Source organism: Pelophylax lessonae (genome assembly GCF_965119305.1).
Source record: "Pelophylax lessonae genome assembly, chromosome: 12".
Taxonomy (NCBI): domain Eukaryota; kingdom Metazoa; phylum Chordata; class Amphibia; order Anura; family Ranidae; genus Pelophylax; species Pelophylax lessonae.
The window spans coordinates 115,864,011-115,888,180 of record NC_138779.1 but is presented as its reverse complement, the minus strand read 5'-3'; the positions used below and the strand labels follow the sequence as shown (position 1 = coordinate 115,888,180).

Below are 24,170 nucleotides of genomic sequence, written 5' to 3'. Positions count from 1 at the left end.
CACTTGCCGACCGCCAGCAGTACATAAACTGCGGCAGACAGGCTCTGTCCCGTGAAACAACGTAACTGTACGTTGCTTCGCGGGACAGCAAGTGGGGGCGCGCTAGCCCATTCGCCACAGGGGAAGTTGATCTACAAATTCAAAATTGCCTCTGGGAACCCACAATCGCTCCCCGTGAAGACAGAACGGCGGTCTGCTGTTGTAAACAGGGCAGACTGCTGTTCTGTAAGCAATGAACACAGGGCTCATCTATCCCTAGTTTGTAGACGCAATAACTTTTGCGCAAACCAATCAATATAATTTTGTTGGGATTTTTTTTTACCAAAAATATGTAGCTAAATACATATTGGCCTAAAATGATGAAAAAAAAATAGATTTTACAATTTTTATTAATGAGAAATGTTATATAGCAGAAAGTTAAAAATACTGTTTTTTTTTTTTTTTCAGAATTGTCGCTCTTTTTTTGTTTCTAGCGCAAAAAATAAAAATAGCAGAGGTGATCAAATACCACCAAAAGAAAGTTTTATTTGTGGGAAAAAAGGACAATTGTATTAGGGTACAGCATCACATGACTGGGAAATTGTCAGTTAAAGTAAAACCTTCCGGTCCAGAAGTGGTTAAGGGAGAGGTATCCTCTCTATTTGTCCTGTTTACCAATATCATTGAAAGTGAAACTAAAAGAAAATCCCTCATTTTGGGTTGTCCCCAGAAAAGTAATAAAGTGAAATCTTCCAATGGGGACACTAGTTCTGCTGACCTGGGGCTCCCCAAGGCATTTTCCTACTTTGCAGGGATTTCCTGTCACTTCCTGTTTAGCTATGGGACAGGAAGTAAAGAGAAATCTCCGCAATAGGACACGTGGCAAAATAAAAATCTATAACCATTCCTTACTCTATCCAAAATGAAACAAAAAATTGTCTATAGTTTACATATAGCCTACTTTAAGCACAGGGTTGTACTCTATTATCCTAACACACTCACCAGACCTTTTCTCTACTAAATCTGTTTGAGTGGAGTGCTTCTCTGGGAACATTTACTCACCAAGATAAAAAAGTCCAATACATCTTATAATTATAATTCTAATTATATATATATATATATACACACACACATATATATATATATATATATATATATATATATATATATATATATATATATATACACATACATGTACATATACATATATATATATATATATATATATATATATATATATATATTGCTCAAAAAAATTAAAGGAACACTTTTTAATCAGAGTATAGCATCAAGTCAATTTAACTCCCGGGATATTGATCTGATCAGTTAAATAGCTGAGGGGGTTGTTAATCAGTTTCAGCTGCTTTGGTGTTAATGAAATTAACAACAGTTGCACTTGATGGGCAAAAATGAGACAATGAGACAGATAATGGCCACTGCCATTTTTATCCCTACTCATCTTTTCTGACAGAAATTCACTATTTTTGCATTTGGCTAGGGTCAGTGTCACCACTGGTGGCATGAGGCGATAACTGGACCCTATAGAGGTTGCACAGGCAGTCCAACTCCTCCAGGATGGCACATCAATGCGTGCCATTGCCAGAAGGTTTGCTGTGTCTGCCAGCACAGTCTCAAGAGCATGGAGCAGATTCCAGGAGACAGGCAGTTACTCCAGGAGAGCTGGACAGGGCCGTAGAAGGTCCTTAACCCATCGGCAGGATCGGTATCTGCTCCTTTGTGCAAGAAGGTACAGAATGAGCACTGCCAGAGCCCTACAAAATGACCTCCAGCAGGACACTGGTTCAAATGTCTCTAACTAAACAATCAGAAACAGACTTAATGAGGGGGGCCTGAGGGCTTGACGTCCTCTAATGGACCCTGTGCTCACTGCCCGGCATCGTGGAGCTCAGTTGGCATTTGCCATTAAACACCAGAATTGGCGGGTCCACCACTGGCGCCCTGTGCTTTTCACAGATGAGAGCAGGTTCACCCTGAGCACATGTGACAGATGTTAAAGGGTCTGGAGAAGCCGTAGATAACGTTATGCTGCATGTAACATTGTTCAGCATGACTGGTTTGGTGGTGGGTCAATGTTGGTCTGGGGAGGCATATCCATGGAGGGTTGCACAGACCTCTACAGGCTAGAAAATAGAACCCTGACTAACATTAGGTTTCGGGATGATATCCTTGGACCCATTGTCAGACCCTACACTAGGCATTGGGTCCTGGGTTCCTCCCGGTGCACAACAATGCCCGGTCTCATGTTGCCAGGGTACGCAACCAGTTACTGGAGGATGAAGGAATTGATGCCATTGTATGGCCCCCACACTCGCTGACCTAAATCCAATAGAACACCTCTGGAACATTATTCTTCGGTCCATCCGACGCCACCAGGTTGCACCTCAGTCTATTCAGGAGCTCAGTCTTGCCCTGGTCCAGATCTGGGAGGAAATACCCCAGGACACCGTCCGTCGTCTCATTAGGAGCCTGCCCTGACATTGCCAGGCATGCATACAAGCATATGGGGGCCATACTAACTACTGAGTACCATTTTGAGTTGCTGCAATGACAATTTCAGCAAAATGGACTAGCCTGATACATAATTTTTTCACTTTGATTGTCGGGGTGTCTTTGAATTTGGCTCTCTGTAAGTTGATAGTTTTCATTTCCATCAAACGATGTGGCATCCTTTTGTTCCTAACACATTACCCAGATCATATCAGTATGAATATCCAGCATGATATTTTTCCCTATTGAGATCTGATGTATTTTCAAAGTGTTCTTTTAGTTTTTTTTTGAACAGTGTATATATCAGGGCCCTAAATTTCAAGTCCTGAGCAACTAGCCAGGCCTTTAAAATGATAAAATATGGGCAGTTTTGGGACTTTAAATGAGACACAGGCAGATAATGCTCTGCGTCTCCATCCCTATATATGAAAAAACTGAAGAAAAAGGGGACTAAAAGAGGTGTGTGGAAATCAGCCGGCCCCTAGCTTGATATACTCACCCACCAGTCTGCTAACAAGCCAAATAAACCTTTCCAACAATGTAGGTTAAAAACAGGGGTTTGATTAACACACATTTGCAAACGCATGTGTAAGCTGCAAGACCTCTTCACGGCACCCTGTGTATCTTGCAGTCCTAACACTACTCAACATGAGTGTCTTCACAATTGAAGCACATGACTGCTAATGGATGGATGGTAAACAGGTGGGCTTGGAGGTGGCACGATCCTCCCCCAACCTGCTCCCATTCATGACTGGTATTGAAAAAACGAATGGCTGTGTAATAGCCATGGGGTGCAAACTAAAAAATGACCAGCTGGGAAGCACACACCTCCATCCCTTTAGTATAGGTAGTAAAGACAAATTGGGACTTTAAATGAGGGACCAGCCTGTAAAGCACAGCGTCTTCATCCCTGATTACATATAAAACATGGGCAGTTTTGGGACTTTTAATGAGACACAGGCAAGTAATGCTCTGTGTCTCCATCCCTGTATATGAAAAAACTGAAGAAAAAGGGGACTAAAAGAGGTGTGTGGAAAACTGCCAGCCCCTACCTTGATATACTCACCCACCAGTCTGCTAACAGATAAGGGTCAGCAGCAGCTACAAATACTGTAGCTGCTGACTTTTACTTTAAGGACACTTACCTGTTCAGGGATCTCTCGATGTCGGCACCCCAACCCGATTCTTCAATCGGCTCTGAGTGCAGGTGTCGGCATCTGTAGTAAGAAACGCTGCACTTTCTGAATGATCCTGCCGTCTTCTGGGACCTCTGTGTGTCCCAGAAGGCAGCGGGGGGGGGGGGGGTTGGGGGTGGCTTTTGGGTTGGTCAGAAATGTCATAGATCACCAATCTTACCCAGAAGTGGGAGCAAGTACCTGGTTTTAACCCCCCCCCCAAAAAAAAGTGCCAAATGTGGCAGTGAAGGGGGAGAGGGTGCAAACAAGTGGGGCTTCCCCTTATGAGCAGAGCTCCACTTTAAGGCGGCAAGATTTAGCCAGTGATTGGATGTGAAGAGGAGGGGTCTATGATTACACCTAGCACCCTGGCATGCTCGGAGGGACCAATGGTTATGCTACTGATCCTGATGTTAAAGTCGAGAGGGGGGGGGGGGATCGAGGAGAAGGAAATATGAACTCAGTTTTAGACATATTGAGTTTGAGGAAGGTGTAAGGAACTGATGTGACCTCCATACTGATATATCACTCAGTAAGTCCATTAATCTCAGTAAACCAAGACCTGAGAGAGGTTTTACCTCTTCCCACTCTTCTCTAAAATGAAATGAGATGTTTTGGCTGGACTTAGGATTTAAAGTATAACTAAAGGCAAAAAAATTTTTTTTCGTTTTGGATAGAGTGGGGAGGGATTAGAGCACCTGTCAGTTTTTAATGCTTTTTGTGCTTCTGGAAGGGAAATTTGCCCTCTCTTTTTGTCCTGTTTAACGTTATCATTAAAAGTAAAAGAAAATCCCAAATTTTGGGTTGTCCCCCAAAAAAGTAATAGAGGGGAAATCGTTCACTGGGGACACTAGTTCTGGTGGTCTAGGGGTTCCCCAAGGGATTCCTTTAATTTGCAGGGATTTCCTCTCACTTCCTATGTGGCTATGCGACAGAAAGTGAAGGGAAATCTCCGCAATGGGACACAGATGCCAAAAATAAAATCGGACAGGGGTTCTGACCCTCCCTTGCTCTATCCTAAATGAAAAAAAAAAAAAAAACATTCTGCCTATAGTTCTACTTTAATGTGTTACACTATAGTTTTTTTTTTTACTAGAACATAACTCTTTAGTTTCGGCTGATTTATAGAACAAGTCAAATATGATATGTCTCGTGCTTACTGTATAGATGGACTAGTTGAATCGGATGAACTTAAGGAGAAGAAAGCTAGGCTGGCTGAAGATCTAAATGAAAAGATATTACATCGGCCAGGACCTCTGGAGCTGGTGAAAAAGAACATCCTTCCACTAACTGCCAGCATGAAAGATGGAATAAAGGGTGAGCTAGTGCTCTATATATACAGATTGTACTAAGCACTGTGATTTCAGCACAGTACTTCTTGATGCAGGATAACAATACTAAGCCACTCGGAATTAGCAGCAGTGTTGTCAGCCTGCTCTGTGCACTCCTTCACGTGACCATTGGGCCTACCAGATATATCAGGTGGGCAACCCAATGGTCAACTGTCAGGCTGACATTGCTGCGGCTATTTGAGAAGCAGTTTGCTTACCATTGTGTGCAAAGTGCTTTTACCCTACGTTCACACCTTTGCACTTTTTGGTGTATTTTGCATTTTGCAGAGACGCACTACAGTCCATTTAACATGGTTTCCTATGGTACATGTTCACATTTATGCTTTTTTCAGCTGGTGCATTTTTGGAAAGGGTCGGGGGCTTTTTTTCCCGCAGATTTTGTTTTGCGTGTGATAGACTTCAATAGAGTCACACTAGAAACACAAGTGTTCCGTTTTTTCGATGCGTTTTTTTTTTTTTTTTTTGCCCGCTCCTTAGCAACCAGCTATATACAGTGTTTAAAAACACTGTATATAGCTGGTTGCTAAGGAGCGGGTTGGGAAGCCAGCTGCCATGTCCTTAACAACCAATGAGTCATCAGCTGTCACTGGGGAAAAAAAATTGGGAAAAAAAAACGGTGTGGGGTCCAGGACATGGGCTACAACTGTCACATTCCTTGTGTCAAGCCACTCCTGAACCAGAGACAACATCAGAAGAGTCTTACCTGGGCTAAGAAGAAAAGGTAATGGACTGTCGCTCAGTAGTCCAATGTCCTCTTTTTGGATGAAAGTAAATTGTGCATTTCACTATAAAATCAAGGTCCCAGAGTCTGGAGGAAGAGTGGAGAGGCACAGAATCCAAGCTGAGGTCCAGTGTGAAGTTTCCACAGTCATTGATAATTTGGGGAGCCATGTAATCTACTGGTGTAGGTCCACTGTGTTTTATCAAGTGTGCGGAGACAGAGCTGTCAGTTCCCAATGCATCTCTATGGGGGGAAATCGGATGGGAACGGACCGTCGGTCCGTTCTCATCCGATCCCATCCGCTGGACGGATGGAAAATAGGGTTTCCATCCGTCCAGATTTGACGGATCGGATGTCAGCGGACATGTCTCCGCTGACATCCGATCCCCCATAGAGATGCATGGGGGGACCGTTCAGATCCGCCAAAAAAACGGACAGGCGGATCTGAACGGTCCGCCTGTGTGAAAGGGGACTTATGGAGATGCTGATTTCATTTTCCAGCAGGACTCGGCACCTGTCCACACTGCCAAAAGTACCAATACCGTGTTTAACCACTTCTGGACTGGAAGGATTTACCCCCTTAATGACCAGGCCATTTTTTTGCGATACGGCACTCCGTTACTTTAACTGACAATTGCGCAGTCGTGCGACACTGTACCCTAATAAAATTGATGTCCTTTTTTTCCAAAAAATAGAGCTGTCTTTTGATTGTATTTGATTACCTGTGCGATTTTTATTTTTTGCACCATAAACAGAAAAAAGCGACAATTCTGAAAAAAACAAAACAAAACAATATTTTTTATTTTCTACTATATAACATTCCCAATTACAAAAAAAAAATTAAAAATCAATTTTTTTCATCTTTCAATCGGTCTTTTCTGTATCTGTATTTTTTTTATTTATTATTTGGTTATTTTATTTTATTTTTAATTTACCTTTATCTTTTCTTTCAGTAGAACAGATCACAATCTCTTCTCCTTCTGATGCATTTTCTTTTGATGATGACATTACTAGCTCTTCCTCTTCTTCTACTTCCTCCTCTCCTCGCTTTGCACCTTCTCCTGGTCTTTCAGTTAACTTGTCCCCAACATCTACCAACACTGCATTTCAGGTATGAGGAAAGATAGATAAGTCATTCACGACATAATAGTGTAGCTGCAGTGGCTGTCCACATACTGAAGTATTTGTTAATTTGGAGAGATTATTTTGTTTTTCAGTTGTACCATGTATTACCACTAGATGGAGATACAGCTCACATCTATGATATCTTTTACCTGGTGTCCATTTCTTTTTTACTTGACCTAATAATCCACTAGAATGCTTATCATTTGGTCTTCATGACCTAAAGCAGGGGTGTCAAACTCAATTTCATGTCGGGCCGCATCAGCATTATGGTTGCCCTCAAAGGGTCGCTTATATCTGTAGGATTAGATGTCCAGAGCCCCCCATGCTCCCTTACATGGGATGTCAAGAACCCCCCCCCCCACCATCAGAATTCAAGAGTCACCCACCCTTCCTTACATCACAATGCACCCCTTACCTTGTGCTGTTGCCAGGAAGAAGATGCGGGTGGATCTGGGAAGAAGTGCAGGGTCTGGAGGAGAACCAGAGGGCTAGAGTCAGCTTCCAGATTTTGCTGAATGCTGAGACCAGGGGGGGCAGAGGCAAGGTGGTATTGCGGCTACACAGAGAGGTGCAGGATCTGCAGGAGGAGTTCTGAACTCTCTGCTGCGGACTGCGAAGTAGTGGGGGGGGGGGGTTGTTCAAAGATGAGCCTTTCTGCAGCTGCACAGAGGAGTGTAGGATCTGGCAAAGCAGTTCTGTCCTCTCAAGGTGGGGGCAGAGACAAGGGGGATGCCGCAGCTGCAGGAGAAGTGCGAGGGCCACATAAAATGGCCTGGGGGGCCGCATTCGGCCCGCGGGCCTTGTGTTTGACACCTGTGACCTAAAGTATGAATAACTATACAATAAACATTCAGTAGTAATTGCCAGTTGGCAGATGGCCACATTTATTTGATAAGGGACTATATTCTCTGGCTAAGAATGTCAGTTTCCAAATAAATATCAGAATTTTTATTGCATTTCCTAATAGACTGTAAAAGCATTTGCTGAAAAAGTCCATATTTTAAATATGTACATCCAGGTTAACCTTTAAACTGTTTGCAATATACTGTACATATATATATATATATATATATATAATATTTTCAAAAGTATTGGGACAGCTGCCTTTACACCCACATGAACTTTGATGGCATCCCAGTCTTAGCACGTGGGATTCAATTGAGTTGGTCCATCCTTTGCAGCTATAACAGCTTCAACTCTTCAGGGAAGACTGTCCACAAGGTTTAGGAGTGTGTCTATGGGAATGTTTGACCATTCTTCCAGAAGCGCATTTGTGAGCTCAGGCACTGATGTTGGACGAGAAGACCTGGCTCATATTCTCTGCACTAATTCATCCCAAAGGTGTTCAATAGGGTTGAGGTCAGGACTCTGTGCATGCCAGTCAAAAGTCCTCCACCCCAAACTCACTCATCCATGTTTTTATGGACCTTGCTTTGTGCACTGGTAACAGGAAAGGGCCATCCCCAAACTGATCCCACAAAGTTGGGAGCATAAAATTGTCCAAAATGTCTTGGTATGCTGACACCTTAAGAGTTCCCTTCACTGGAACTAAGGGGCCAAGCCCAACCCCTGAAAGACAACCCCACACCATAACCCCTCCTCCACCAAATGTTTTGGACCAGTGCACAAAGCAAGGTCCATAAAGACATGGATGAGCGTGTTTGGGGTGGAGGAATTTGACTGGCCTGCACAGAGTCCTGACCTCAACCCGATAGAACACCTTTGGGATGCATTAGTGTGGAGACTGCGAGCCAGTCCTTCTCGTCCAACATCAGTGCCTGACCTCACAAATGCACTTCTGGAAGAATGGTCAAACATTCCCATAGAAACACTCCTAAACCTTGTGGACAGCCTTCCAAGAAGAGTTGAAGCTGTTATAGCTGCAAAGGGTGAGCCAACTCAAAAGTGAACCCTACAGACTAAGACTGGGATGGCATTAAATTTCATGTAGGTGTAAAGGCAGGCGTCCCAATACTTTTGACAGTATAGTTATATATATACACACACACACACACACACACACACACACACACACACTCATATATATATATATTATTATTATATATGTAATTATTATTATGATATATGTATATGTAATATATTATTATATATTTTTATTGTTATATATGTATATATATATTATATACATGAATACACAAACATACACTAGAGGGCAGTGTGCCCAGCCCAGTGTGTTTATGTTAGGTTTAGCTTGAGAAAGGACCATGTAGTGTGAACCTGCTGCACCCAGTTTACTGCATATTGGATCACTAAGGGTTCATTTTCACCTAAGCTGCTGTCTGAAAGTGATCCTGTGCACAGGTGCAGCTGACAGGCATTTAGGAGATGAGACTGCTGCCTCCTGAATGCCTTTTTTTTTTTTTTTTTGACAGTTGAAATTGAGTTTTTGAGTCTAAACACTGCACTGCATTTGTGAGCCTTGGTTGGTTCGTGGTTGCGGTGGGGCCCCATTCACTTGAATGGTTCTGCCCACCAAATGCAACATGAGCTATAATTTTTGCTGCGCCATAAAGCAAAGCATTGAATCCACAACATGTGCACAACTAGGTCTGATTCCCTTTGCAGCTTAAGGGGGGGTTAGTAGAATTGTTTATTACTCAATGTTGTGCTTCAGTTCTTATGTGGCTTGATTTGCACACACACACACACACATATATATATTGTATATATGGGCTGTTTCACAAAATGCTTCTAATTTCTTTTATGCGATTGATGTAATGTCAATTGGTTATCTATTTTGCTGTTTATTATGTGTTTTGTGAAGTTTCACAGAGATTGAATGGAGAAATGGAACCCATATAGTTCTGATCTTACACCTCTGGCTCTTTCTTCATAGCTACTACTGTTAACATTTCATTTTTTAAATTCTACACTCATACAGTTCTGTGCTTGACTCTCATAAGACACTTCAAGATAATGATAGGCTTTGTGCCACAAGGAGCATACATTCATATCTTCAATTTCAGACTTCTGAGATGTGTTATTTTCTTCCAGCTGGATCTTCCCTGTATAATTGAGGTGAACCAGCCAAGTTCAGGAACAATCACAGAGGCTGACTCATTGGCAACCAATAGGTCAAGCACTCATCTTCCAGCACAGGCTTCATCTGGAGTTCCTAAGGTATTGTATTGTTCTGCACAACACATATATATGTATGGCATACAGTGTTTGTATATACACTCCCTGGCCACTTTATTAGGTACACCTGTTCAATTGCTTGCTAACACAAATTGCTAATCAGCCAATTACATGACAGCAACTCAATGCATTTAGGTATCTAGACATGGTAAAGACGCCTTGCTGAAGTTCAAACCTAGCTTTAGAATGGGGAAGAAAGGGGATTTAACCACTTGCCGCCCGCCCACCGTCAAATGATGGCGGAGCAGTGCGGCGTGGCTCTTGTTCTGGAATGCCGTCATATGACGGCCTCTCTCGCGCGGCTGTGTTGGTAGAATACAGCATGACCCCGATCTTGGTATCCAATGGCTCTTTACCCATGTAATCGGCTGTGTCCAATCACAGCTAGTCACATGTAAATGAGGAAGTGCCGTTTATCGACTCTCCTCTCCTCACACTGTCAGAGTGTGTGGTGAGGAGAGCCGATTAGCGGCTCCTCCTCAAAACGGAGCCTAGGACAGGTAATCAGGGCACTGATCATCAGTGCCCTGATTACTGTAAAGTAAAAAAAACGTGCCCATAAGTCCCCCCAAACAATGCTCATCGGTGCCCATTGTGCTGCCAGTCAGTGCCCATCAGTGCCTGCTCATCTGTGCTGCCCATCAGTGCCACCTCATAGTGCTGATCAGTGCCACCTATCAGTGTCCATCAGTACGGCATATTGTTACCTCCTCATCAGTGCCCATAAGTGTCAGCCTAACAGTGCCCATCAGTGCTGCCTCATCAGCGCACATCAGTGAAGGAGAAAAATTATTTATTTTCAAAATTTACCCACAGAAAATAAGAAACTTTTGTTTTTCAAAATTTTCTGTCTTTTTTTTTTTTTTTTTTGTAAGAAATAAAAAGCCCAGAGGTGATTAAAAAAAAAAAAAAATGATAAAAATGTCATATGGGTACAGTGTAACAGTGTAGCATGACCACGCAATTGTCAAAGTGTGACAGCGCTGAAAGCTGAAAATTGGCTTGGGCAGGAAGGGTGTGAAAGGACACTGTATTTAAGTGGTTAATTGCCTTTAAACATTGCATGATTGTTGGTGCCTGATGGGCTGATCTGCATTTTTCAAAAACTGCTGATCTACTGGGATTTTCACACAAAACCATCACTACAGAGAATGGTCCGAAAAAGAGAAAATATCCTGGGAGAGGCAGTTGTGTAGATGAGAATGCCTTGTTGATATCAGAGGTCAGTGGAGAATGGGCAGACTGGTTTGAGATGATAGAAATGCAATATTAACTCAAATAACCACTCGTTACACAACACATCGAGCCTTGAAGCAGAAGGGCTTCAACTTCTGAAGACCACACCGAGTGCCACTTCTGTCAGCTAAGAACAGGAAACTGAAGCTACGATTCGCACAGTCTCACCAAAATTGGACAATAGACGATTGACCTGGTCTCATGAGTCCTGATTTTAGCTGCGACATTCAGATAGAAGGGTCAAAATTTGGCATAAACAACATGAAAGCATGGATCCATCCTGCCTTGTATCAATGGTTCATGCTGGCAGTGGTGGTGTAATGGTGTGGGGGATATTTTCTTGGCACATTTTGGGCCCCTTATTACCAAGCTTACTTGAACAAGCTGAAGTTAGAAGTCGATTGGCTGCCATGCACAGCTGCATCAAATTCTGAGTGCTCCAGTTTTAGTAAATCAAGCCCAAAGTGTATAAAACCAGCAGGCAAGCCTAGGACAAGCTTGTAAGTAGTGGATGAAAAAGCAGGAAATATAATTTTTCTCAGCATCTGCACACTTAGGTGTGTGTTGTGAAGTTGTTGGATTGAGACTGGCATGTTTTAGGTCCGTATCTCCTAAAAGAAAGACTTTTGTTATATTTTTTGCTTTTGCAATAAACACAAAAATATACTTCACTTCACTTTTCAGGCCCCAGCAAAGCCTTCTGATATGGGAAAAAGCCAAAGGCAAAAGAAGCCCAAAGATGCTAAACCAAAGGTTAAGAAGCTCAAGTATCATCAATACATTCCACCGGATCAGAAGGCTGACAGGTCTCCGGTTGCAATGGATGCTGCCTATTCTCGTTTGCTGCAACAGCAACAGATCTTCCTTCAACTACAAATCCTCAACCAGCAACAGAACCAAACTTTCTGTGTGCAGACAGTTCACCCTCTGGCTACAAGGTAACGTATTCATTAACGATCTGCGGTGGGAATATCATTTTAAGTTTAAAAGAACATTTCTCACAACACAATGACCCAAATTAAGAGTATCTACCTTTTTTTGTTTCTCAGTATTTCAGCAGATCAGGTGATTAGCTTCACAGGAGCAGCACCTGCGGGTACATCCACCATAAATATCTCTCCCCAATCTGCTACGGCAGCCATGCCAGCTGCACAGAATTCAACTAGCACCTCTCCTCTGAAACCGGAGTTTTTACCAGCAAACCTGGATGATCTAACAGTAAGTGTGATTATTTCAACTTCCCTTAAAGCATTAACTAATATTCAAAAATACATACAAATTCAGTACAACACAAATCATGTGCATTAGTGCAAAAATAATGTGCCACAATTTACAATCACTGTCCTTTAACCACTTTACCACCGGAGGATTTTGCTGTCTTACGTCCAGGCCACTTTTTGCGATTCGGCACTGTGCGACTTCAACTGACAATTGCGCGGTCGTGCGACGCCGTACCCAAACAAAATTTACGTCCTTTTTTTTCCCACAAACAGAGCTTTCTTTTGGTGGTATTTGATCACCTGTGCGATTTTTACTTTTTGCGCTATAAACAAAAAAAAGAGCGTTTATTTTGAAAAAATAACAATATTTTTAACATTTTTTTTATATGAAATTCCCCCCAAAAAAGATGTAAAAACCAATTTTTTAAAAAATTTTTGGCCAATTTGTTTTCTGCTACATATGTTTGGTAAAAAAAATCGCAATCAGCGTATTTTGATTGGTTTGCGCAAAAGTTATTGCGTTTACTAACAAAGGGAAAGATTTCTGTCATTTTTGGTGTTTTTTTTTTTTTAACGCGTAATGGCGGCGATCTGCGATTTTTTTTTTTTTTTTTTTTTTTTTTTTTTTTGCGGGACTGCGACATTGCGGCGGACAGATCGGACCCTTGACTGACATTTTTGACACTTTTGGGGGTACCAGTGACATTACTGCAGTAATCAGTGCTATATATATGCACTGTTACTGTAAAAATGACACTGGCAGGGAAGGGGTTAATTTTATTGGAGAGGGAGGGGTTAATGTATGCCTGGTGCTTACTGACGTGTAGGGGGGGAGGTGACTGAGTGAGTCATGGACAGATCGGATGTCCAGCTATGCTGAACAGTCCGATCTGTCACTCCCTGTCACTATGGAGATCTGCCCGCTGTGTTTACACACAGCGGGCGGATCTCCAGACTCGATCCCCGACGATCGGGTCCTCCCCTGGCCCGACTCCCGCTGTGAATGAAAACAGCGGGAGCGAGCCTCCGGCGGCGCGCAAGCGCCGCCCAGAAGGGGGAGTGTCTGACGACGTTAATACTACGTCGTCAGACGATAACGAGCCACTCTGCCGCAGTAGTATTACTGTGAGCAGACGTAAAGTGGTTAATTAAAACCAATAAAAAATACTTAAAGTGGATGTAAACCCTCACATATACCCAATAAAGTGAACAGCCTCAGATGATCCACCAAGATTAAACAAATCTCCCTACATATGTTTTATTTGTTTATCTGCTCTCTTCAGCTTTATACACTGTTTAGAAAGTGAACATCGTGTTAGAATTTTTTCTTTCTGTTCCAGCACTAGGTGTGGAGTCTTGGTATACACCATGTGACAGCTGATTGGAGGAAAGGCACACCCCCCCTCCTCTTCACATAAGCAGAGGAAGGAAGAAACATGCAGAGCTGTGCTGTGAACAGACCAGCTCTCTGCTAATCTATCTCTATGCACCCACCCGACACAAATTTCCAGCTGCTTTTATCTCCTTTGTTGGAGAACTTTTCAGAAGTTATCATGTTGATAACATAGGAACAGAGCAGCAGAAAGACACAGAACTGTGGGCTTTGGAGAGAGATAAGTAAACACTTCAGATATTTGTGCCCAGGTCAAATTTCATGAATGGGGTTTACATCCACTTTAATCTGCAATTAATCATACATTAAAGTGCAAAGTGTCCATATTAAATGTTATAATAAAACCATTTAAAAAAAAAAAAGCAGTTCATTGGTGATACTATTTCACCACTCTATAGGCAAAAAAAATCACAAAGTGCCCGTTCTCCTCTACCTGTGCACACTAGCCGCTCACCTCACGTTATGACCCCTGTATTACCAGTGGGTCATAACATACCCTCAAAAGTTGCACGAAAGTTGTTCCTAAATGTTTTACATACCATAGTGGGTCTTACTTTGCAAGAGGGACAAGAAGTCACATCCAGGTCGCACCCATCCAATGTTCCAACAATGGGGCAACAGCGGGGATCGGCGGATCGATCCCCCGCTGAGCAGAACGGACTCTGTCAGGTGGTGCCCCCGTGTGAAAGGGGCCTAAGCTTTGGCAAAAAAACAAACTTGAAAGCTGATTAGTCTCTTTGCAGAGTTGCATCAGATTTTGCACTCTCCAGCATTACTAAATCAACCCCAGTCTGTCTGAATGAGGCCTCATCTTGCTGTCGATGTCCCCATGCACAGGTGGTGTCACCAAGTACAGGAAGTAGAATACATTTCTGCAGCATGGAGACACACTACAACAAAAACCTTTTTAATCGAGTGGAAAGATTTGTAACCGATTTCAGATCTTTATTTCTGCCCATGTTCCCACTGGGAAGATTGACCTTCACTTTATGACTACTTTTTCCAAAACTAAAACATAGTTTTTAGCTGGAACTGTGCTCTGGTTATCAGTGTTGAATTTACAATGACTTATAACCAAAATGTATAAAACGTAAGTGTATATCTAGTCATCTAAGTTTAAGCTTTGGAGCCGTTTTGGAGAAAGCTGTGTGTTTTCACTGGCCAGGAAAGGACAGTGAAGCAGAGTCTTGTCCCTTAACATATTTAAACTTGTTAAGCTTGTACATTCATGTTAACTTAGTATTACAGCTAATATTAGAAATTAATTTGAAGTAGATAGACCCTAGAGAAAAACAATACTGTTATTTTTGCTTTCTGAGTACCTATATGTGGAAGAACAGTCAAGAAAAAAAGATTCAAATTAATTCTAGTAAATGTTCAAAAGCTTAAAAAATACTGTGTAAACTGTTGGCACTATATAAATCCTGTAAAATAATAATAATAATAATAATAATAAAACAAGTTAGTAAAAGAAAGGTCCCATATTCCTGTAAAATACACCTGTCATACATATGATTACTAAATAGGCTCTAGCACTCCAAGTGATATCTGCACATACAGTGGGGATCGAAAGTTTGGGCACCCCAGGTAAAAATTTGTATTAATGTGCATAAAGAAGCCAAGGAAAGATGGAAAAATCTCCAAAAGGCATCAAATTACAGATAAGATATTCTTATAATATGTCAACAAAAGTTAGATTTTATTTCCATCATTTACACTTTCAAAATTACAGAAAACAAAAAATGGCGTCTGCAAGAGTTTGGGCACCCTGCAGAATTTATAGCATGCACTGCCCCCTTTGCAAGGCTGAGACCTGCCAGTGTCATGGATTGTTCTCAATCATCGTCTGGGAAGACCAGGTGATGTCAATCTAAAAGGTTTTAAATGCCCAGACTCATCTGACCTTGCCCCAACAATCAGCACCATGGGATCTGAAAATGTCTCTGCAGGTTGGGAGCCTAGAACCCTTGGCTGCAGCAATGAGAAAAGATTAGTCCTTTTTGATATTGTAAATGCTTGGCCTTACACCAACCTATTGGCCCATAAGCCCACAACCTCAATGATATGCTAATAAGAGCAGTTCCGACTTTGGTATATTAACATCATTCTAACTTGTCATATTTCTTATGTAATGCCTTTAGCTTTTGAACAACCATAACATGTGCTAAAATCACATAAATATACAATGATATCTCCTTATCTATTTTTTGTAAGGTGTCAGAGCTCCGCCAACATCTTAGGAAAAGAGGACTTCCTGTATCAGGCACAAAACCAGCATTACTGGAACGCCTTAGGCCATACCAGATTCCTCGTGCCAAGACCATTCCAGCTCCCATCCAAAGTGCAGGGTTGATAACCCCAGTTATTGAAATTCCCTCCTTTCAAAATCCTTCTTCATGTGACACCACTGCTGCTACTCTTTGCACCTTTCGGACTTCCCCTCCTCCAGCTCCTGCTGAGGGTCTTCCTGAACCACCCGAAACACCGAACAATGTCACAGAAAGTTCTGAGACACAGCCAGGAAGTCAGGACAAAGACATGGCAATGCAAGGAATCGACGATGACCAAGTCCTTCTAGAAAAGCAAAAAGTGATTGAAAACTTGACATGGAAGTTACTACAAGAACAGAAGCAGGCAGAAGACCTTCGAGTGGAACTAGAGATGCACAAACGCTTAAAAAATCGGCGGAAGAGTGAGAAGCTAAACCCCAGAATAGCCATCAAAAAAGAGATTGATGAATGTGTGATAACCTCATGTGCAAAAGCACAAACTGAAGAGACACAGTTTTTGTATACTCTGAGTAATGATAGAACAGAAGTACCACTACCAGTCCAGGAGCAACTGATGAGCCCAGATGTTAATGAAAACTACATGGTGAGTAAACACGTTACTCACTTACATGTGTATTGCTACATATATTGCTTTAAGTAAAGGTTTCAATGAAAAACTACCCACTGAATTAATCAAATGTACTTATCATTTAACCTCCCTGGCGGTATGATTCTTTCGGATTTTAGGTGCTGAAAGCGGTACCATTATTTTGCATGTAATTCTTAAGAATGAGCAGCCCATGTGTGTGTATGTGTGTATATATATATATATATATATATATATGTGTGTGTGTGTACAGTAAAACTGCAGGAAAGGGCACTGGGGGGCAAACTAATGTGACTATATTTTATTTTGCATTGTATCAGTGTGTTTGGTGTGTTTTACATTTGAATTTGCCGCCGGTTCCACCCCCCTGCGAACGTCATGTCGCAGGAGACGGAAGCTGGGGCTCACAGAGGATCGGGAGGAAGCTCCGCCGCCGCTCACCGCCGAGAAACATCGCTGGATCCCGGTGACAAGGTAAGTAACCCCTCTACCAGGATCCAGTGATCTTCCTAGTGGTACCCCGAGTGTGGCTCGGGGTTACCGCTTTTGACACTGAAATTTAACCCCCGAGCCACGCTCGGGAATACCGCTAGGAAGGTTAAATAGATTTTATAGTCTTTTTTGCCCACATGTTGGATTAAAATCTTTTCTCTGTCATCTCATTCTTTGGTGTTCTACCTTAATGCCTGGTACATACTTTCAGTGTATTTTTATTCAATCCAGGGGGCTGAACGAAAAAAAAAAAAGATCGCTGTACTACCTAAGGTTTGGTACACATGGGGTGTTTTTTTGTTTTTACATTCAACCCAGTGAGCTGCATAAAAAAAAAAAAAAAAAAACTGACAGATCGCTGTACTTACACAACCGATGTTAGTACAGTGATATCCCTGCTGAGCTATTGTGCTGCCTCCCACCCGAACACACTGATTAGCGCTCACAGCCATTGGCTACACACACTGATCGGATGCTGGTTTTCCAGCATGCCCATTCAATAAAAGCCAGTTGTTAGATCGGCTTCTGTCAGACAGGCTGCTGTACACACAGGCTGAATATTGGCTAGTACAGGCCGGTTCAGCAAAAACGGGCAATATTCAGGCCCATGTGCACCAGCCTTGAGCGATGTTGGTGCAGCGATATCTCCCGCTGTGCCTTTGTGTTCTGACAGGGGGACTCCCCCACTGCCAGAACACACTAATCAGTGCTCGCAGCCATTGGCTGTGAGCGCTGATCAGGTGCGGGTTTTCCAGCATGTCCCTTCGACAAAAGCCAGTCCTTAGACTGGCTTTTGCCTGAAGAACAGCTGTACATGTGGGCCAAATGTCAGCGGGTTCCTGCTAAATTGGCCGATATTCAGACCATGTATACCCACCTTAAGGATGGGTCATAGGAGTCATGTTTATTTGTATTGCTATAAGACCTCTTAGAGCTTTTCTCTATTGTAGGCGATGTGTCTAGAGTTTATCTCTATTGTATTGTAAGGTACATATTAAAGTATTTTTGATGTTCACACAAGTCAATGACATATTAAAATAAGTTCTTTTGGTCAGAATCTATTTACTATATCGAAAAAGTTATTTAATCAGTCTAAAGGGCTGTTTTAAATTTTGAGTCAACGGACATTTCAAAGCTGCTTTTTTTGTGCAGTAATTGAAGGAACCTTTATCCTTTCAAAAGCAATGAACTTTTGCCCTCTGAAACTACTAAGAATATCAAAACCGTTGTTCTCACTTTTCCTGTTGGGATCTTGTGGCATTGAAAGTCACTAAGTTCTATCTATTTAGAGACAGAATGACCTAACATAAGTTGATTGTCAATCTCTCAGGTTTTTCCACCTCCTACGTGCGAAGTAATCGGACAAGATTTTGAGCTTCCAATGCAGATCACGGCAAGTCCTGAAAATCCAATACAAAAGCCTCGCTCCTTTGAGGAAGAATTGCAGGAAGCTATACAAAAGGCACAAGTATGTGGGTCATTGAAAATTTCACATCTGCTTCATGGCATATGACAAACTCTAAGTAAACTGTCTATTTCTTTCATAGATGGCTATTACACATTCAATTGAAGATATATTAGAAGAACCTTTACTCCACACAGGTTAGTTTTTAATCATTATAAAATTAAGTTTAAAGCAACTCTCAGACAGAAGATCCTCTGGAAATACTATACACTCTCAGAATGTAAGGAGAAGTTGAAAATGTATTTCTTATTTCAGCTTAGTTTTGCTTATGATAAGCACCAGCTTTAAAATTTCCTATCTCTTCTCTGACTCTTCTATGTTACCCCATAATATGCTTACCCAAATATGGAAGCTCAGCTTTACTGCTTCCTCCCCCCCCCCCCCCTCCGGTGCCACATTTGGCACCTTTCTGGGGAAAGGGGGGAGTGGATACCTGTCAAAAACCCGTCTAAGGGCGTTGGGGCAAACTACGTCATTTGCGGCCCCTCCTCCTTCCCCCTCTGCCTTCTGGGAGAGACACAGAGGTCCTAGAAGACAGCGGAACCATTCGTAAAGTGCAGCGTGACTTGCGCATGCGCAGTAGGAGACGGGCTGTGAAGCCACAATGCTTCACTTCCTTCCTGTTTCCCTTAGTAAGGATGCTGGTACCTGCACCTGGAGCCAATGGATGGGTTGGCTTCGGGTGCCGACATTGCAGGCTCCCTGGACAGGTAAGTGTCCTTCTATTCAAAGTCAGCAGCTACAGTATTTGTAGCTGCTGACTTTAAATTTTTCTCCCCAGGCCGGAACTCCGCTTTAATGCAGTCATCCCCCCTCTGTTGGAACTCCTACTTAGGGATATATAATATATATCTCTAATCTATATATACAGTATATGTGTGTGTGTGTGTGTGTGTGTGTATATATATATATATATATATATATATATATATATATATATATATATATATATATATATTCTATAGACATATATATATATATCTCACAAACGTGAGTACACCCCTCAAATTTTTGGAAATATTTTATTATATCTTTTCATGTGACAACACTGAAGGAATGACACTTTGCTACAATGTAAAGTAATGTGTACAGCTTGTATAACTTGTATAACAGTGTAAATTTGATGTCCCCTCAAAGTACCTCAACACACAGCCATTAATGTCTAAACCACTGGCAACAAAAGTGAGTACGCCCCTATGTGAAAATGCCCAATTGGGCCCAATTAGCCATTTTCCCTCCCCGGTGTCATGTGACTTGTTAGTGTTACAAGGTCCAAGGTGTGAATGGGGAGCATGTGTGTTAAATTTGGTGTTATTGCTCTCACTCTCTCATACTGGTCACTGGAAGTTCAACATGGTACCTCATGGCAAAGAACTCTCTGAGTATCTGAAAAAAAGAATTGTTGCTTTACATAAAGATGGCCTATGCTATAAGAAGATTGCCAAGACCCTGAAACTGAGCTGCAGCATGGTGCCCAAGACCATACAGCAGATTAACAGGACAGGTTCCACTCAGAACAGGCCCCGCCATGGTCGACCAAAGACGTTGAGTGCATGCTCTCAGGGACATATGCAGAGGTTGTCTTTGGGAAATAGACGTATGAGTGCTGCCAGCATTGTTGCAGAGGTTGAAAGGGTGGGGGGTCAGCCTGTCAGTGCTCAGACCATACGCTGCACACTGCATCCAAATTGGTCTGCATGGCTGTCGTCCCAGAAGGAAGCCTCTTCTAAAGATGATGCACAAGAAAGCCCACAAACAGTTTGCTTAAGACAAGCAGACTAAGGACATGGATTACTGGAACCATGTCCTGTGGTCTGATGAGCCAAAAATAAACGTATTTGGTTCAGATGGTGTCAAGCGTGTGTGGTGGCAACCAGGTGAGGAGTACAAAGACAAGTGTGCCTTGCCCACAGTCAAGCATGGTGGTGGGAGTGTCATGGTTTGGGGCTGCATGTACTGTGACATACTGAAACAGAGCATGATCCCCTCCCTTCGGAGACTGAGCCCCAGGACAGTATTCCAACATGATAAGGACCCCAAACACCTCCAAGATGACCACTGCCTTGCTAAAGAAGCTGAGGGTAAAGGTGATGGACTGGTCAAGCATGTCTCCAGACCTAAACCCTATTGAGCATCTGTGGGGCATCCTCAAATGGAGGAGTGGAAGAGGACTCCAATGGCAACCTGTAAAGCTCTGGTGAACTCCATGCCCAAAAGTGTTAAGGGAGTGCTGGAAAATAATGGTGGCCACACAAAATATTGTCACTTTGGGCCCAACCTAGACATTTCCACTTAGGGGTGTACTCACTTTTGTTGCCAGCGGCTTAGACATTAATGGCTGTGTGTTGAGTTATTTTTAGGGGACAGCAAATTTACACTGTTATACAAGCTGGACACTCACTACTTTACATTGTAGCAAAAATGTGAGGGGTGTACTCCTGGGGGGTCATTGACTCACCAAGTAGAGAAATAGGAATAAGGTAAAAGCTCCAAAATGCCAAACAACAAGAACAACTTAGTAATGGTGGTTCCATTAAAAAAAAAAAAAAAAAAAAAAAACATGGTGCCTAAACCTAGTGTCACTGCCCCATAAAAATGAGAAACAATTTTGTTTAGGCTATTGCTTTATCATGTAATGATGATGAAACTCCAGAGTATTTTTAGAGTTGACCTCCAATCAATGCCCATTTTTTTATTTAGGCTGTACTTAACATCTCTGCCAATTTCAACGAGAACGTCTATTCTAAAACCTGGTCTTCATTTTGCATTTCAGATGAATTAATGCATGTCGACAATGACATGGTGGATACCCTAAAGCCAGAAAGCGATCTTCAAAATACATATGCGACTCAAAACAGGAATTTTACAAAGCAAGTTCATTGCTGTATGGATGCCCAACCCCCGCCAACTGTACCCAGTTCTACAATTCTGGAGTTTCCAGTGTGTGGGAATTATGATTTCCTGTCTGGCCAGGATAGCTTCTCAGTCATGTTTTCTCCTGATCATATTGAAATGCCATCTTCACCAGATCATCCAGAAAACATGTCCCCATCATCCTCTTCTTCCTCATCATCTTGTGCTCCATTTGATCCAGCAGACTGGCTTGAAGCACTGACATCAGGATCCACTTCCAACTTTGGACCTAGTAGTCCTATGAATTCAAGTATATTTTCCACTGACATTTTTGACTCTCCAGACTTAAGTATTAACAGAATGATTGATTTAATGGTGGAACAGTGGTAATCGAAGAATTGGAAATGGACAAAATATACCAACGAAAAATCACTCCTAAGTAACCAATAAAGAAAGATAATCTTTCTTTTGCAATAGTTTTTGCTAGTTGGAATAAATGGGGTGGAATATGTGGTCATAACTCAGGACAAAAAATAGGTGAAAATGCAAAAGATCCCATTTGCTTCCTGTAGACACTGTCTTGTCTTGGCTGCACTAATACAGAGTAGAGGTGATTACTGTTTAGTAGGGATCACTTTTGCTTTTGATCAAGGATCCAAAACCAAAAAAGGTTCATTGTATACATTTCCACCTGTAGAGGAAATACAGTGTTCAATGCCACCAATATAACATCTAATTATATTAAATATAGTGATAATTGATATTTAAAAACCAACATCGTCTTACCTTAAAAACTGTGAAATATGATCTACTTTTGATCAAATTAAAAGCAAATTGTAAAACATTTTACATTATCAGCATTTCCATGACAGTTTGTGAATTGTATATCAGGGCACACATAAAGCGGCACACAGATAATAGGGGGGTCTATTTATAAAGCAGATAATGTAACTTTCACCAGACATTCCCTAGTGCTGAATCATTCACTGTCATTTAAAACACATGTACCTGGACTATTTACCTTCAGTGTTTGGTGAATGCCAGATTCACTGCTTTATAAAGATGTCCTTAGGTGTCATTTAACAGGAAAAAAAAACTGTTGCATTATATTATGGAGTAAAGACCATTGTTCAATGACTGTAATCTTTGTTGAGCAAAACAATCATTTGTAGTCAGTTAGGTTGGCTATACCTGTTCAATCCTCTTGTACAATTTTTCCTTTAGATTTACCAAAAACCATACAATATGAGGTCAAAACTAAACAACTTTCAACTATATCCAATTAGGCAGGCCCTTGCACTACATAGTTTAAGGTAAATCTAAAGGAAAATTGTACAAGAAAATTGAACATGCATAGACAGCCTTAGTCAAAGAAAAGAAATGGATATGGATGATTTTAGATGACATTTTAAATTATGTGTATTATTTATACCAGTACAAAAGTTTATCATCTGTACTGTGTTTGTTTGTTTTTTCATTTTATTGCTTATTGTAATAATGTTAATATACAGGTGAAATATATACCTGCTGTATGTATTCTGAGATTATCACAGAGATCATAAAATTAGGACCCAGTTCCCAAAAATTTTTAGAAACATTAAGGTTCTGTTATTCTGTAACCTATAACATCCAGCTTTTAGGAAGGAAAAGTAGATAAAGCGGTTCTTTACTCTGTTTGAAAAAAAATAAATAAAATAAAGTCAGTAGCTACAAATATTGTAGCTTCTGACTTTAAATAAAAGGACACCCACCTGTCCAGGGGTCCAACTCTAGACTCACCAGAACCGGTTCTTCGCTAGTCTTCGCATGTTTACTGCGGACAGCTGGCTCTGATTTCTTGCGGCTTCAGAGCTGACTGCTTACTTTGCATGCATGAGCTTCTCTGCACTTTGTAAATGGTCCCACAGCTTTCTGGGACCTGTGATGTGTCCCAGAAGGTTGCGGGCAAGGCGGGTGGAGAACCTCCGGTGGATCGCCGCAGCAATCTGTTCAAAAGTGGTAGCGTGTACCTGTCAAAACCAGGCATAAAGTGGAACTTCCCTTTAAGGGTTAGGATCCACCTGAAGCATAGGGGGCTGTGGTTGGTTGTTGTCGGTGGTCACACAGTCTGAATCTTTAGGCAATTTTATAACGTGACACCCAGCATCGTTTTGATTAGATGGCTCCTTAAAGGAGACTGAAAATTACAGGTAAAGCTTTTGTTGCCAAAGGCGACAGAAGCATCAGGAGTGTTCCAGTAGTGTGTACTGGATAGCACAATTTTTGGTTTGTATAAAGGATGTAAGATAGTTGACAGGTATACAAGGCCTCTGCAAAGTAGCAGTGTCATTGTTGATCGTGCACCACTGTGGTGAGTAGTATTCTGGTGTATTACATAGAAAAGATGTAACTTTTGTATTTGAACTGCATGCAGCAGACTTCGATTTTTGAAATGTTTTTCAAGGATCTAAAGGAGTGTCTAGCCTCTTTGTAGTAGGTTAACCTCAACCTCCACAGGAAGAAGACAAAGAAAACTCCTATTTTACTTTAATACCTGAGGCATCATGTCCTCAGTCCTCGAGGTAAGCCTTGTATTTTAGTAAACTATGACATGCAATTTCACAGAAACTTCAATG

At 41.7% G+C, this 24,170-nt stretch overlaps 1 protein-coding gene across 4 annotated transcripts in view; it reads left to right on the top strand.

The window, feature by feature from the left end:
- The window catches only part of LOC309567903 (myocardin-like), a 78,943-nt gene extending 56,544 nt beyond the window's left edge, over nucleotides 1–22,399 (top strand). For 3 of the 4 annotated variants that reach the window (XM_082273427.1, XM_082273430.1, XM_082273429.1), the window contains 9 exons: nucleotides 4,830–4,979; nucleotides 6,689–6,846; nucleotides 9,876–10,001; nucleotides 11,940–12,193; nucleotides 12,305–12,473; nucleotides 16,083–16,742; nucleotides 18,568–18,705; nucleotides 18,785–18,839; nucleotides 21,476–22,399. In XM_082273427.1, the coding sequence (XP_082129553.1) occupies nucleotides 4,830–4,979; nucleotides 6,689–6,846; nucleotides 9,876–10,001; nucleotides 11,940–12,193; nucleotides 12,305–12,473; nucleotides 16,083–16,742; nucleotides 18,568–18,705; nucleotides 18,785–18,839; nucleotides 21,476–21,945 (2,180 nt within the window). In that variant the 3' untranslated portion in view covers nucleotides 21,946–22,399. The remainder of the gene's footprint in view (nucleotides 1–4,829; nucleotides 4,980–6,688; nucleotides 6,847–9,875; nucleotides 10,002–11,939; nucleotides 12,194–12,304; nucleotides 12,474–16,082; nucleotides 16,743–18,567; nucleotides 18,706–18,784; nucleotides 18,840–21,475) is intronic. The other variant, XM_082273428.1, reaches the window with a different exon arrangement.
- Nucleotides 22,400–24,170: the final 1,771 nt, after the last annotated feature.